Raw genomic sequence first — 17223 nt, 5'->3', positions numbered from 1 at the left:
CACTAAAAGCGCCAGGACAACGCTTCCCATTGCAGTCAGAACTGCAGACTCACTCCCAATCTTCTGCTGTAGTCTGAAAACCCACCTCTTCAGACTCCATCTTAGCCCGTAGCATTTTATGTAGACATATAGCACTATATAGTATATACAGTATGCATAGTTTAAATATATAGATATTCCACTGTTAGGTTCTTAGCTTATGTATGATTCATGATGACGATATTTATGTATATTTATGTTTTTGTTCTTGCTTACAGTAAGTCGCTCTGGATTAGGAGCGTCTGCTAAATGCCTAAATTGTCCTGGCTATATATGGGCGTATGGGGTTTGTTTATGGTTATGTCTGAGTCAGAGTAATGTCAGCAGACCGGCCGGCCGTACTGTATATTCATACTGTATATTCATATGTTCACACAAAGAAATTGATTGATTTATTTATTAACAGTTTGCAGAATTACAGTACATTTCAAGCACAAACTCAATACAAAGACTGTTAACTGTGAGTGGACAACCCAATTAAGCATTACACTTGTTTACAAGAGGGTCCACCTTGTTCAATTCATTAAAAATACGATAGCAACCATGAGGTACAGTAATTGTGCTTTATAAGACCAAATGAAATATTTGACCAATCAAAGACTGGAATAGGTGACAGTATTTTCAATCGTTACCAAAAAAAAAATTACCGTATAAGACAGTGTATTGGTCAATATAGGAAATCACTAAACAGCTCTCAAAGATAAATACATACAAACAGTACAGTATATGCATTGCAAATGAGTAAAGACAGACAGACAGTTTTGGCCAGCTTCTATAGTTAGTGCTCACATCGAGCTACACAATTCTCTATTTTTGGATTTAACGGCATCATCTTTGTATTACTGTAACACGTGCATTTACATAAGAAATACATGGATGCAGCATCAACATTGGGAAACTTTTCATACTCTTTAAGTATGTGTTTATTAAACCAGTTCCATGTAAATAACAAAAGGACGGTACTCTTAACAGATTTATTTTAAGGAGACTATATCAAAATGACAATACCGGTATATAAAAACATAAAAACTTGAGTGCGGAATGTTCTCAGAGGTAGAGGTTTTTGATTGATCGATTGAAATATGTAAAATATGTATTAACAGTTTGCAGAATTACAGTACATTTCAAGCACAACTCAATACAGGTTAGAGAGGTTTACAAGTAGTTCATGTTCTATTCTTTCTTGACAGTTTCTTGTCCCCCAAAGATGGGGTACTTTTTCTCCACCTCCGCCCAAGTCAAGATCCCACCGGCCAGATCTCGAACAATCCCTGGCAACTCATTGACCTGTGGACAGAGTGGTTTATAATGTACTTCAGTAAATGTAAATACCTTTGACTTGAAAGTAGTGGTGGAAAGTACTAACCTGACTCCACCAGATGGGGCAGCAGAGAGTACACTGGGAGGGGGGAACCCAGTGTACTCTCTGCTGCCCCATCTGGCGGAGTCAGGTTAGGAAAGTACAATAGAGAGTATGCACATGCATGATTTTCCCATCAGGACACGCCCCCCTCATCTAGACTGAGTGGCAAAACATTGAGCAGCATGGAGTTCTGCTCTGGTTTTGGTGAAATATTAAGTAGTTCCGGTCATTTTGTGGGGGGCACTGGGGCCACGCATTAAAAGTAAATGAATCCACAAAACTAACGTAATTTGTATTGTAACGAAGACTCTGACTAGGACGTTGGGCTATATGACATATGACATGTCTAGTATGACAATCCCTATATTTGGGCCCGAGCCGACCTAGTGTTGATATCAGATAGATATGGTAGAACCATATATGGACAGACCTAACTGGCTTAGTCATCGTGACAAGCCTGGTCGGAGAATATATAGAGGGTCGGCTTCAGGGAGAAGGCAGAAGTCAAAGCATCCTGGTTTAAGTTCTAACCGGACACCACTGCGGGGGTCCTAAGCTAAGTAATCAGCAATACAGCCTTGAGCTATTTTATATGTATAGTTGACCTATTTCTAAAATATTAGTGCAACTTTCGTTCATTTTTTACCCCTCTATCACACAGAACTATGTTTTTTGTGTCCATATCACTACGCCCAAAAAATGTGATAGAAGGGTCAAAGTTGAACGAAGGTTGCGCTGATATTTTAGAAATGGGTCAATACAAATGACGTTAGTTTTGTGAATTAATTTACTTTTACTACGTGGCCCCAGTGCCCCCCACAAAATGACCGGAACTATTTTAATATTGACAAAAACCAGAGCAGAACTCCCACCACGGGACTCGGGCAATCAATGAATACAGTTGCAAAATTAATGGCAAGTATTTCATACAACTTAAAATCAGAACTATCCCTTTAAAGTAGCTCACATTAAATACACTTACAGTAGGGTACACGTTCTCACATGAATATGAACTGTCTTTACAATCCAAGATCATAATGACAGACATGATTTTTAGGTCGGGTGTCCATGCAGTGGAGTAAAAGTAAAATGTTCTTATTTGAAATGTACTGAAGTTAAAGTGAAAAGGTTGTGATGAAAATATAAACTGAAAGTAGGGATGTCCCGATACACTTTTTTTCGCTTCTGATCTGATCCCGATACTTCAATTTCTGTGTTAGCCGATACCGATACCGAATGCCGATACCAGTGTCGTGATTTCATGTTGTGTTTATAGCTATCTAGCTATATATCTCGTGCTGTGTTTATAGCAGACTCCTCACTCAAATGTGCACTTGCAGTTTGGGCAACTCCAAAGCAAAGTCCACATTTTATTTAGTGTCAACCCCTTACCCCTGTGTCGGATCGGTGGTTAGACTGGCATTTTCACCGATACCGATATGACCCGATATGACAAATAAGGGCCGATCCGATACTTTTCCCGATACAGTATCGGGACATCTCTAACTGAAAGTATCTAGAGAGAATGAGATCCTCCCAAAAACTACTTAAGTATTGTAACAAAGTATTTGTACTTCATTACTTTACACCACTACCATGAAGAGACAGTCTTTAGTATAATAAAAATATGTATTATATAGCGGCATAATTGACCCAGTAGGATTGGAATCAATCATATTATTTTGTTAAAGCTGTTAAATCTGAGCTAAATGTAAAACGTTGAGTGTTGTGTAGTGTGTACCTCGGCTCTGATCTGTGTCATGGAGTCCCGGTCTCTCAGAGTAGCTGTGTGAGGCGTCTTGTTCACTGTGTCAAAGTCAATGGTGATGCCAAAAGCCACCCCGATCTCATCCGTCCTGGCATATCGCCTCCCGATGGATCCCGAGGAGTCGTCCACTTTGTGAGACACACCGTTTCTGGTCAGCGCCTCGGCTAGGAATACATATAACGGAGAGAGAGAGAAAAGTAAAACAGAGGCTTTGATTCACACCTAGTACACAATATGTAAATATTGATTAGATAATGTATCTAAATTATTGAAATAAAAAACAATCAAGCAATTATACAAATATTTTTTTTTAAATTGTAAAATATAAACGTTAAAACTCCTTCAGTGCCACCTGGTGGACACCAGTTTTGGCACCGAAGCCCATTATAAAGAAAATAAAGAAAATGTAATTCTATTGTGCATGTCATGTGCATGTCATCACCTGTACACCAGATTAGAGGAATTTTCAAAATGTGGATAAAAAAAAAAAAGAATATACATTTTTTCTTCTTCAAAAAAGCCGTCTTTACGGCTCTGGCAAACGGTGCATAATTGGATTTAGTTCGTCTTAACGTCTCTGGCATTTAAACTGAGTACAATAAATTAGTAAGATGAGATACCGTCACTACTCACATAATTCCCAGACAAAAGGCATGAACTCCTCTTTTTGGCTCAAAGGAAGGACAGAACATTTAAATGGTGCCACCGTAGCTGGGAAGCTGAAAAACTGGAGAGCAGATAATGTCAGCTTTACTGGAAAGGAGCAACATACTGATTATTAGTTACATTAACCCATTCTGACCTGAGATCAGATTCTAAAAATGTCTTCAACATCCTGACAGTTTTCTGAAAAAGCTATGTTTCTATGTCAGTCGTTCTTCGATTTTTCAAAAATAGCAGACCTACAAGCTCGTAGCGCGCCACTCGGTGGCGCGCTATGAGCTTGTAGATCTGCTATTTTTCAATAGCTAAAGCATAACATAATGCGAACACCAAAAGGGGTTCCCGCCCAAAATGGGTTGATAGTGTTCACTGAGAGTACACTGAGGGTATAAAATACAATATAAATGATCACAACTGTAAAATATAAACGCTGACTTAGTAGTAGTTATGTAATGAGTGTTGGAGTGAAATATAACATACAATAATTACGTTCTAGCTTGACAAAATATTGATGGATGAGGATATGGTTGTAGTTTAGTTTACTGTGCATTTTATTTCAGCTTCAAAGAAATCCTACCGTCCTTTGTTCATCACCGGCCCGGACACCGAATGAGTGCTCAAAGATGCAGTGCATGATTCTTCCGATGCCAAAGGACGGCTCGATTACATTGGGAACAATCTCCTCCACTGTGTGGGGAAAATAGAGAGCTGGGTTTTCCCACGAGAACAAAATGGTACAGGTCTTAGTCTGTGTTTGGAGTACTTTTCTTTTCTTACCATGCAAGGTCTTCTGGATCCTCTTTACACTGACCATGTCTTTGGTGAGACTGAAGGTTTTGCCTTCGGTCTCAAAGGTGAACTCCCTGTATAAAAAGCATACAGTTAACCCATTTTGGGCAGGAACCCCTTTTGGTGTTTTAAACATTATGTTATAATTTAGCTATTGAAAAATAGCAGATCTACAAGCTCATAGAGCACCACCGAGTGGCGCGCTATGAGCTTGTAGGTCTGCTATTTTTGAAAAATTGTGAAAATATTTATTTCAGAAAACTGGAGGATATAGAAGAACTTTTTTAAATTTCGAGGTCAGGCCTATAAGGTGGTTGCACACTGGACGCGTTTTTCGGAAAACCGATGGGGAAACGCTGCTTAAAAATCTGAATTCGCGCCCGGTGTGTGGAGACCTTTACAGTTACCAATTATCCTTTTTATAGCTGCGCAAAATATCGTCAACAAAAGTGGAAGTTACTTCACTAATAAAACATTAAAAAAAAAACATTTCTCACAAAGGTAAGAAAGTTCATGGGCCACTGTTTACAGCCTGAAGCGGACAATAACCACCTCGGTCAATATTCACCCTTTCTCAGTGAGTAGCTTCTCCTGGTCAGTAATGTAGCATTCATCACAGATCGCCAGGAACTCCAGAATGGCCTTGGCATCCTTCTTGTGTACCTTGCCTATGGCTCCTTTGTTGGGTTCAAACTGCACAACATTTACAACCTTGTGTGAATATATTAAGGACAATGAAGGGGAATGGAAATGCAACATAGTACTTACATGACTTTTTTTAATAATTTTTATCCCACGATTTTGCAACCCAGTTTTTTCACCCAGTGCCAATTATCTAATGTAATCCTGGGCGCTACACTTCCCCTGCCAACCTGGGGGGGCAGCGGACTGACCTCATGCCTCCTATGCATGAGGAGTCCAAGCTGCTTCTTTTCACTGACGGGGGGGAGTTTCCCTGGCCGGACGTAGCGTGTGGAAGGAACACGTTATTCCGACCAGTTCCTTTCCCCTCCATCAGGCGCCCCGGCTGGCCAGGGGGAGGCAGTTTAGAGACCAGGATTACTGCATGTTTTTTGTGAGGGTACCTACCCTACTAGGGGACACGGGGAGAACATGCAAACTCCACACAGAAGGGCCTTTTCGCCCGCACTGATGACGCGGAGGAGGGAACACGCCCCCAGCGGGAATCGAACCCAGGACCTTCTAGCTGTGAGGCGACAGCACTACCGAATGTGCCACCAATACCAACAATAATGTGGAACAGAACAGGGGGGAATTAAGTAATTGTACTAGTATTCCCAGTAATTAAACAAAATCCTGTGAAAACCCTGCCTGCACCAACACCTGTTTGTTGATTGTGAGCTGAAGTTATCTAACAAGCACACAAACAGACAGACAGGACCGACTACAATACCCTGCCACACATTGCTGCAGGCGCGGTAATTATTGACTCAGGATCATTAATTTGGGACACAGTGGACACTGGACGGAATATCTGAAACATAGGACATCACAGTTGACAGTTTGTCAGGTTCTCTGCATGGAAGGATATGGGTTCTTTCAGGTGCTTCTCGGCCACTAGAGGGACCTTGGTGGCTCTTGAGTGACACGTGAGATCATAACAAGAGCGGTCGGCACATCCTACAATCTCAATCCAGCCCTGATGGGGAACAAAAAGTATGAACTATTACTAAATATAGGTATTGATATTTGTTTATAATTACAACCTAGTCTAGTATAAGATAGCAAGGATGAACCTACGTAAGATGTTTTGGCCTCTGCGTCCCAGCAGTCGCAGGCGTAATGGGCCATCTCGTTCTCCATGTGCTGACGGAAGCGTACTTTCTCTTTGGACAAGCCCACCTTGATCAAATAGAGGTAGATTCTACCGATGAAGTAACCCAGCACAGAGTTGTTGATGACTCCCTGGAGAGACACGATAAGAGAGACAAACATTGTGAATTCTGTCTTCGTGCTTAACAGGCCATAATCACAAGCCTCCTTAACCCATTTTGGGCGGGAACCCCTTTTGGTGTTATCATTATGTTATGCTTTAGCTATTGAAAAATAGCAGATCTACAAGCTCATAGCGCGCCACCGAGTGGCGCGCTACGAGCTTGTAGGTCTGCAATTTTTGAAAAATCGAAGAACGACTGACATAGAAACACAGCTTTTTCAGAAAACTGTCAGGATGTAGAAGACATTTTTAGAATCTGATCTCACGTCAAAAATTAATTAGTCTATGACGAGGATATTTCTTCACTATAGTCCAGCAGCCGGGGGTGTGGAGTGGGACATTTGGTATATCGTTTTTTTTTATTGTCCTAAAAAAATATATATATATATATTTTTATATATATATATTACTGTACATACATTCATGAATCCTCCTGCTGACTGGCTGTTAGTGTTGAGCAATGTCTTTTTATAGGGGGTTAATTTATGTGACCATGACATTAACAACCTACCGGTGTATATAAGGAAAAAATTACAAAAGTCATTATGACGGCCAATATAGCCATGATCACAAATGTGATGAGGTCATCACATTTGGGCACATTATGGGCTGGTGGCTATGGCCGAATTGAGCCCAACGAGTGCTTTTCGTGCAAAACTATTGCTTGGAATGGATTTAGAATCATGAAAACCGGCCTAGTTTAACATGTGACATGCTACTTAAAGCATAATGAAATGTTGTAAATGTTGCCTAATAGGTTGTTAAAGGACCACTTCACCACTTTTCAACCTATCTTCATATAATAGGTCCTCACTAATAATCATGATAAAATACCACCATTTTTTCCCACTCAGTCTGTGTCTCATGGGAGGGCTGTGGGCAGTTCAGAAACCTGTCCACCAGTGACATCATCGATGGGGAATCCAAGCTAATATAAACTGCAGGCTTTCTAGTCCTGAAAACTTGCAATGTGAAAATGGAAGCCATCGTTCTCACGATAATAGAAATCTAAATATTGTTGTAGAAATCGGCCTAGCGATGATGTCACTGGTGGACGGGTTTCCGAACTGCCCACAGCCCTCCTATGAGACACAGACTGAGTAGAAAAAAAAATTATGCCATTTTATCATTATTATTAGTGAGGATGAAGATGGGTTGAAAAGTGGTGAAGTGGTCCTTTAATGGTATGGTGACATAATAGCCCCCTATAAAATAAATTGCTAAACGCTAACAGCCGGTCAGCACGTGGATGTATATAGACAATATTTTAGGCCAATAAAAAAAAACGATATACAAAATGTCCCACTTCGAACAAAAAAAGCCTGTTGGCTGCTGGACTACTATACCTGCTCCACAGCGTGGCCCAGTCTCATGATGTGGGCTGACTGGCCACTGGTCTGGGCCTTGAAGGAGTACAGTACTATACCTGCTCCACAGCGTCGCCCAGCCTCATGATGTGGGCTGACTGGCCACTGGTCTGGGCCTTGGAGGAGTACAGCAACATCTCAAGGTCGGCCACATTGGAGAACTTGGGGTGGACCTTCTCAGTTGGATCCACAAAGTGCTCGATCTCAGCCATGGTGAACTCTCTGTATGGAGGAATGACAAATGTTTTATGCCGTACATTTAGAAAGCTATAAACCATGCAAAAAAGTTTGCATGTTCTCCCTGTGTCCCCTAGGGTAGGTACCCTCACAAAAACATGCAGTAATCCTGGTCTCTAAAACTACCTCCCCCTGGCCAGCCGGGGCGCCTGATGGAATAACGTGTTCCTTCCATGCGCTACGTCCAACCAGGGAAACTCCCCCCTGTCAGGTGTAAAGGAGCAACTTGGACACTCGGGCATGAAGGAAGCATGAGTTCAAGTCCGTTGCTCTCCCCATGTCCCCCATTTATGGGGACTAGGTTGGCGGAGGGTGTGTAGAGTCCAGGATCACATTAGATAATTGACACAGGGGTTAAAAATGGGTTACAAAATCGTGGGATAAAAATTATAAAAGAAGAAAGCTATAAACCCATAATGATGTTTAGTGCTCTAGGTTTGCAGTTATAAAGTTATAGCAGACGTTTGTTTCATGACTACCTAACACGGATGAGTCCAGAGCGAGGAGAGATCTCATTTCTGAAGGAGTTCCCAATCTGAGCTGCACCAAAGGGAAGCTTGCCCTGGTTGAACTCTAACAGACGCTTGAAGTTAAGGAACATTCCCTGGGCAGTTTCAGGCCTCAGATATCTGTAAAATAAAAAAATGTTTAATACAATGAATGAATGAATGTATATCAATATGATACAGGCGGGTCTATTTTGTAGCATGCTTTGTTGTTGTGTTGTGATGATCAATACCCTAGCATGTTCCCCGCTGGGCCAATGGATGTTTGGAACATCAGGTTGAAGGGGGTTGGTGGTGTGAGGCCATTTCCAGTTGAGGGAGATTTCACATTATATTTCGCAAAGAGATCTGCCAACTCTTGCTGAGAATAATTGTCCATCTGAAACGGAGAAGCCGAAGTCATGTTGACGACATGTCAGCAGGTGTCAAGGAAGAGCAGAAAATATCTTTCATCTCAGAGCTGTGGGGTGAAAGGATGCTTGGAGTGAGGCAGTTATTAATATTATATGGCTCTACTCCTTCAAATAGACATGTGTTAGCTGTAGTAGACGTTATTAATTAAGCAGTATATAGGTTAAGTTTCACTTTGCATAAAGGCTTTGGACTTTTGCAGCTTCGACATAAATGTGAGTAAATTTAAGTGCGTGTGTGTGCGTGCGTGTGTGTGTGTGGGTGTGCGTGTGCATCAGACCTGAGTGATGACATCCTCCATCTCGTCTGCCTTCTCCACTGAACATTTGTCGTCTGATATCAGTTTTTTCAAGTGAGCTGTGGTTAGACACATTGAGCAACTTTATTTAGATTTGGCAACTGACTCAGGCAAACGTTTAGCTTAACTAACATACTGTATAGTATGTTTATTTATTTATTTTTAATAAAGAAACTCTTAGGCCTGACTCACACCTTCACAACAGATTGATGTATAGCTGATGCATGAGACTTGTTTACTGATGCAAGCTCGCAATGCATTTCCAATGGGAGTCACATGGTTTGACACAACATTTTCGTTGTATGAGGGGGAGGGGGGGCAGTCGAAACACAGCCGAAAGCCGTACAACAAAAATGTTGTGTCAAACCATGTGACTTCCATTGGAAATGCATTGGGGCAAGATGTAAACAAACCCTTTGTTTACATCTAGCATGCATCAATGTTGTATGCTAGATGGAAAGGTGTGAGTCAGGCCCAAAGCACAACAATCTTTGACTCAACTCTTTGGTTTGGTTTAGGACTGAAAGGTCTGATTCTCAGTAACGGCAGACTTGAAAAACCCACCACTCAACTTTGCTTCCCACCTGACCTAACACCCGAGGCTAAATAACTTGCTGACAGGTTAAATCATGCCCACTAGAGATCCCCTCCCCTTGTTAAAAACGTTCTCTGTAGTAAATATTCAAATAAAAGACAGTTCGGCAGAATTTGTCATTGTTAAAATGCCCAGCTGATGATGTCTGATGTGATCCTATTGTGTTGGACGATTATGAAATAGACACTCCCAGCTGCTTTTTGGCCTATAACTATAAGTTGGGCTTTCTTGAAGAAACATTGCTCATTCTCTTCCCCATCTGGGCTGTACACCGACACGACCTAGGCCTAGGTCTTACTAATATAGGTAGGAACAGTAGGATAATAAAAGGTCCTGGGCTGCACTAGACTAGAACAACATTATGGCTTTAGACTTAGAGAGAACATAATTCACCTGACCTGAGATCAGATTCTAAAAATGTCTTCTACATCCTGACAGTTTTCTGAAAAAGCTATGTTTCTATGGCAGTCGTTCTTCGATTTTTCAAAAATAGCAGACCTACAAGCTCGTAGTGCGCCACTCGGTGGCGCGCTATGAGCTTGTAGATCTGCTATTTTTCAATAGCTAAAGCATAACATAATGCTTACACCAAAAGGGGTTCCCCACTAGAACTAGAACAACATTATGGCTTTAGAGAGAACATTATTCACCTTTAAGGAGGTGATCAGCACGAAAGCATTCCCCAGTCTTGGCATCTTTCACCATGTAGTCAGCAAATTTGTCCACATGCCCTGATGTCCTGTGAAGGATAATTTGTTAGTTATACTTTATTGTTCAATACAGACAATAATTGGCCGTGTTTGGGGAAGGGCAGGGAAATATATCTGTCGCTGCGAGTGAGTCATAGTCCTACAGGTTGCTGTGGGTGCCCGTTCAGTGGTAGCCTGGCTCCAGAGTCCAGACTCACTCCGCAGAGTCACTGAGTGGACTTCAGTCTGACATTCAGGCTATACTAGTTCACTGGGGGTGGGGGGCAGAACTGGGAAGAACAGCGTGTCTCTCCACTAGAGGTTCTCTGATCAGGGTTTTTTTTTTAGACCGATCCCGATCATCGATTGTTTTTTCTCACGATCGGCCGTTTTTCCAATATTATTTATTATAAAACCCACGTCAAAACGGTTCCTGTGTGTGTGTGAGGAGGAAGGGGAGAATGTTTAGGCCTGTTACAAAGATGCAAAATGATATTAATGAATTGAATTGCATTTTTATAGCGCTTTTCCAAGTGCTCAAAGCGCTTTCACATTGGCATACATTGGGAGACATACATTGGGAGGTGAAGCGGCTAACAGTCGACGCCAGCATCCTCACTTCCCACATTCACACACCAATGGTGGCAAGCTCACACCGACCAACTCATTGGAGGCAATGTAGGGTTCAGTGTCTTGCCCAAGGACACTTCGACATGTAGACAGGAGGAGCCGGGATTCAAACCGCCGACCCAGGGATAATTGGACGACCTGCTCTACCTCCTGAGCCACAGCCGCCATATTATACTACTGTATATCTGATTGACTTTTATCGACCGTAGCACCTCTACTCCACATGAGCTATACATCCTCCCAGTGAAACGCCTCACTGTCAGGTGAAAAAGAAGTGGCTGGTGAGTACACGACGGGGGAAGTGGGGAGACAAGACACTGCATGCTGACTGATGGGACTTACTTGAGGACATTCTCTGGGGTCAGCATGGTGCAGTCGATCTCTGACTGATGGGACTTACTTGAGGACATTCTCTGGGGTGAGCATGGTGCAGTCGATCTCCCCTGATGGGACTTACTTGAGGACATTCTCTGGGGTCAGCATGGTGCAGTCGATCTCTGACTGATGGGACTTACTTGAGGACATTCTCTGGGGTCAGCATGGTGCAGTCGATCTCTGACTGATGGGACTTACTTGAGGACATTCTCTGGGGTCAGCATGGTGCAGTCGATCTCCCCTGATGGGACTTACTTGAGGACATTCTCTGGGGTCAGCATGGTGCAGTCGATCTCCCCTGATGGGACTTACTTGAGGACATTCTCTGGGGTCAGCATGGTGCAGTCGATCTCCCCTGATGGGACTTACTTGAGGACATTCTCTGGGGTCAGCATGGTGCAGTCGATCTCCCCTGATGGGACTTACTTGAGGACATTCTCTGGGGTCAGCATGGTGCAGTCGATCTCTGACTGATGGGACTTACTTGAGGACATTCTCTGGGGTCAGCATGGTGCAGTCGATCTCTGACTGATGGGACTTACTTGAGGACATTCTCTGGGGTCAGCATGGTGCAGTCGATCTCTGACTGATGGGACTTACTTGAGGACATTCTCTGGGGTGAGCATGGTGCAGTCGATCTCTGACTGATGGGACTTACTTGAGGACATTCTCTGGGGTCAGCATGGTGCAGTCGATCTCTGACTGATGGGACTTACTTGAGGACATTCTCTGGGGTGAGCATGGTGCAGTCGATCTCTGACTGATGGGACTTACTTGAGGACATTCTCTGGGGTCAGCATGGTGCAGTCGATCTCTGACTGATGGGACTTACTTGAGGACATTCTCTGGGGTCAGCATGGTGCAGTCGATCTCTGACTGATGGGACTTACTTGAGGACATTCTCTGGGGTCAGCATGGTGCAGTCGATTTCTGACTGATGGGACTTACTTGAGGACATTCTCTGGGGTCAGCATGCAGCAGACTTACTTGAGGACATTCTCTGGGGTCAGCATGGTGCAGTCGATCTCTGACTGATGAGACTTACTTGAGGACATTCTCTGGGGTCAGCATGGTGCAGTCGATCTCCCCTGATGGGACTTACTTGAGGACATTCTCTGGGGTCAGCATGGTGCAGTCGATCTCTGACTGATGGGACTTACTTGAGGACATTCTCTGGGGTCAGCATGGTGCAGTCGATCTCTGACTGATGGGACTTACTTGAGGACATTCTCTGGGGTCAGCATGGTGCAGTCGATCTCTGACTGATGGGACTTACTTGAGGACATTCTCTGGGGTCAGCATGGTGCAGTCGATCTCTGACTGATGGGACTTACTTGAGGACATTCTCTGGGGTCAGCATGCAGCAGACTTACTTGAGGACATTCTCTGGGGTCAGCATGGTGCAGACTTACTTGAGGACATTCTCTGGGGTCAGCATGCAGCAGACTTACTTGAGGACATTCTCTGGGGTCAGCATGGTGCAGTCGATCTCTGACTGATGGGACTTACTTGAGGACATTCTCTGGGGTCAGCATGGTGCAGACTTACTTGAGGACATTCTCTGGGGTCAGCATGCAGCAGACTTACTTGAGGACATTCTCTGGGGTGAGCATGGTGCAGTCGATCTCTGACTGATGGGACTTACTTGAGGACATTCTCTGGGGTCAGCATGCACCAGACTTACTTGAGGACATTCTCTGGGGTCAGCATGCAGCAGACTTACTTGAGGACATTCTCTGGGGTCAGCATGGTGCAGTCGATCTCTGACTGATGGGACTTACTTGAGGACATTCTCTGGGGTCAGCATGCAGCAGACTTACTTGAGGACATTCTCTGGGGTCAGCATGGTGCAGACTTACTTGAGGACATTCTCTGGGGTCAGCATGGTGCAGACTTACTTGAGGACATTCTCTGGGGTCAGCATGGTGCAGACTTACTTGAGGACATTCTCTGGGGTCAGCATGGTGCAGTTGGGACTTACTTGAGGACATTCTCTGGGGTCAGCATGCAGCAGACTTACTTGAGGACATTCTCTGGGGTCAGCATGGTGCAGACTTACTTGAGGACATTCTCTGGGGTCAGCATGCAGCAGACTTACTTGAGGACATTCTCTGGGGTCAGCATGGTGCAGACTTACTTGAGGACATTCTCTGGGGTCAGCATGCAGCAGACTTACTTGAGGACATTCTCTGGGGTCAGCATGGTGCAGACTTACTTGAGGACATTCTCTGGGGTCAGCATGGTGCAGACTTACTTGAGGACATTCTCTGGGGTCAGCATGGTGCAGACTTACTTGAGGACATTCTCTGGGGTCAGCATGGTGCAGACTTACTTGAGGACATTCTCTGGGGTCAGCATGGTGCAGACTTACTTGAGGACATTCTCTGGGGTCAGCATGGTGCAGTCGATCTCCAGAATCTGCTCCTCCTGGATGAAGTGCTGCCTCCAGGTTTGCAGGATGTTGTTCTTCAGGGCACAGCCCACAGGGCCAAAGTCATAGAGACCGCTCACACCTGAGGAACATTACTGTAGGGTAACGGAGGGCCAAAGTCATAGAGACCGCTCACACCTGAGGAACATTACTGTAGGGTAACAGAGGGCCAAAGTCATAGAGACCGCTCACACCTGAGGAACATTACTGTAGGGTAACACAGGGCCAAAGTCATAGAGACCGCTCACACCTGAGCAACAAGCACGTTGTATTGGGCTACATTGGCAGTATACCTTAACCCATTTGGGCCCGACATCGAAATAAAAAAAATGTCTTATGACAGTTTTCATATATGTATCTATATCAGTGGTGCTCAATATTTCATGTCAAGGACCCCATAAATACATGTAATTGCCCACCGACCCCCATCTGAAAATATGTAGTTCCAGGGACCCCCCCCAGAAGCAAATATTTGAGTTAAAAACTTTGGCTCTGAAAGAATATATATTCAAAGATTTGCACCACATTTTTACGATTTTTCAAAAATAGCATACCTACAAGCTCGTAGCGCGCCACTCGGTGGCGCGCTATGAGCTTGTAGATCTGCTATTTTTCAATAGCTAAAGCATAACATAATGCTTAAAACACCAAAAGGGGTTCCCGCCCAAAATGGGTTCAATGTTTTTTTAAGATGTAATTCAAGTGACACATTCGGATGTCACACAGATGTATAAACCTACCTATGCCCCTTTTATTATTGATTTGGAATTTGTGTGATCATTTACCTCCATAGATGGCAAAGGCCTGGTCATAGAAGAACCTCCTCTTCAAGGTATCTTCCATCTTTGATCTGTCCACCGTGTCATCCTTGGGTTGCAGAGCCAGCTCCTGGAGATTTAAGAATGGATGAATTATTCATACAGTATAGGCAGCTTATGGCATTACTGAAAAATTGGGCAATCAATTCTAATTTAACCCATTTTGGTCGGGAACCCCTGTTGGTGTTTCAAGCATTATGTTATACTTTAGCTATTGAAAAATAGCAGATCTACAAGTTCTATGAACTTGTAGGTCTGCTATTTTTGAAAAATGGTGAAAATGTGGTGCAGATCTTTGAATATATTCTTTCAGAGCGAACATTTTTTATTTATTTTTTTTATTCTGTTTATTGAGAGCGAACATTTTGATCTCAAATCTTTGCTTCTGGGGGAGTCCCTGGAACTACATATTTTCAGATGGTGGTCGGCGGCCAATTACATATCATTTTTGGGGTCCTTGACATGAAATATTGAGCACCACTGATACAGAAACGTAGTTTTCGACATCAGGCCTAAATGGGTAAAAGAAGATCTGCATACAGTTGACATTAACGTTCTCATTTCTGACAGATTTAACTGTGAAAAGGAGGAAATGGGTTTGTGAAGCTCACCTTGGCTTCAAGGATTCTCTTCCGTGCTTTCAACTCTGCAACTGCTTTGCTGATGTCTGCTTCTGGGGAACCCTGCTCTCTCATTCCATGCAGCAAATCACCCTTGGGGAAAAGAAAAAAAGGTTTTTCCTCAAGTTTAATTTACTGTCTCTATGACAGTCTGTCAATGACAGACTGAGACTGTCATGACTCATAGTTAGAGATGTATTTTATGGGTTTTGACATTTGGAGATACAGTAAAGTAAGTCAAGACTTGATAAAATGCATCTATTATAGTCTTCATCCACAGGTGTAGTTTTGATGAATTGAACAAGGTGGACCCTCTTGTAAACAAGTGTAGGCCTAATGCTTAATTGGGTCGTCCACTCACAGTTAACAGTCTTTGTATTGGGTTTGTGCTTGAAATGTAGGCCTACTGTAATTCTGCAAACTGTTAATAAATATTTCAATCAATCAATCAAAAAATTATTTCCCCAAAATCATACATTTAATTTGTAATTTAGTTAATGTCAGCTCACCTGTTTCCTTACTGCCTCTCTCAGAGGAGCCAGAACCTCTTCCATCTTGACAAAAACGGCACAGGTAGCGTAGCCCGTAGCCTACTAGTCTACAACTCAACTGTGACTGTGAGTTGGACCTGGAGCTTGTCTCACATGTCATGTATGAGCAGAAAGAGGGAGTGGCGCCTGGCCGGCAGTAAACCGTAGTCTCTGTAAACCGGTCCCTTTGTTGCATCATCCATGAAGACAAACTAGGAGAAACAACAGGGGCTGCTGTGTGTCAGGTTACTGTGTCAGCCCACTAGGGGGCACTGTGCACCCATCTTCCAACTGCGTAAAGCCATAGAGAGCTATGCGTAAAGCACGATTCATAACTTTATCCACACCAGGTTGTAATGTCGCGCGTCGAAAATACAGGCATACGAGCTCACACGTTATCGATTTACAAGCTACGCAGCTTGTAGGTTGAGGTTGACATTATGCAGTAGTAATGTCAAGCTTTTAAGCAACTCTTGACACATGAGATCTTGACACAAGAGTTTTGAGTGCATGCTGGTGATGGAATTCTACTGAAGGGGTGGCATTGTTCTCTATTAACCATGACAGTTGTCAGTGTGTTTTGGCTAAGTGCCAGATGTCAAGCCTTTCACTTTCAGTTGTGTTCATGATACTATGCCTTAAGACATAATAGTGGAATACTTGGGACACTGATTTAATTTAACGTGATCTAACCTAATCAACTACAGACAGCACAATATTTGAAAGGCAACCAAACCATGCATGTTTGCCATAACACTCCATTATGGATAGAAACAATAGAAAGCGTTATGTCCATAATACCTACAGTATAACCTTTTATCAAACATGGGTAGTGGTTAAGAGAAACTGTGATGCCTGATCTTATAAAGTAGTCAGATGTATGATGGCTGTTGATGAGATACTATAAAAGGCTTATTATAGTAATAACTTATTTACACATTATGGCTATAATGTACGGTTTAGATTTAAATTTCAGGGCATGTTGTCTGAACTTCTCTCTCACTGTCTTTTGGTTTCATTGTGATGGATTAATTATCATTATCAGTGTTTGGACTTTGAAACCAAACCTATATATTTCTATATTATCAGGACAGGCCTTTGTTCTGGTGTTTTGGCTGAGTGCCAGACATTAACTCA

General features: G+C 43.1%; 1 protein-coding gene across 1 annotated transcript; it reads right to left on the bottom strand.

The window, feature by feature from the left end:
* Positions 1–963: 963 nt before the first annotated feature.
* LOC306913038 (glycine--tRNA ligase-like) lies at positions 964–16178 on the bottom strand. The gene is made up of 17 exons (XM_079489547.1): positions 16066–16178; positions 15548–15649; positions 14904–15006; positions 14059–14200; positions 10644–10732; positions 9381–9457; positions 8923–9068; positions 8663–8812; positions 8006–8168; positions 6384–6548; positions 6175–6282; positions 5191–5336; positions 4611–4696; positions 4411–4520; positions 3804–3897; positions 3144–3334; positions 964–1326 (listed from the first exon to the last, which is right to left on the bottom strand). Exons 1-17 carry the CDS (start codon positions 16108–16110, stop codon positions 1213–1215), a joined length of 2031 nt encoding a protein of 676 aa, XP_079345673.1. The 5' UTR covers positions 16111–16178; the 3' UTR covers positions 964–1212.
* Between the last annotated feature and the right edge of the window lie 1045 nt (positions 16179–17223).

This window comes from Electrona antarctica, assembly GCF_951216825.1.
Source record: "Electrona antarctica genome assembly, chromosome: 20".
NCBI lineage: Eukaryota > Metazoa > Chordata > Actinopteri > Myctophiformes > Myctophidae > Electrona > Electrona antarctica.
Note: the sequence above shows the minus strand (reverse complement) of the source record. Positions and strands in the feature narration are given on the sequence as shown.

Bases quoted from the DNA above. Each gene is read 5' to 3' on its own strand.
- LOC306913038 (XM_079489547.1), bottom strand. From the start codon at position 16,110: ATGGAAGAGGTTCTGGCTCCTCTGAGAGAGGCAGTAAGGAAACAG. The intron at 15,650-16,065 runs GTGAGCTGACAT...CTTTTCCCCAAG, and splicing joins GAGAGGCAGTAAGGAAACAG to GGTGATTTGCTGCATGGAAT. The intron at 9,458-10,643 runs GTGAATAATGTT...GTCTAACCACAG, and splicing joins TGCTGATCACCTCCTTAAAG to CTCACTTGAAAAAACTGATA.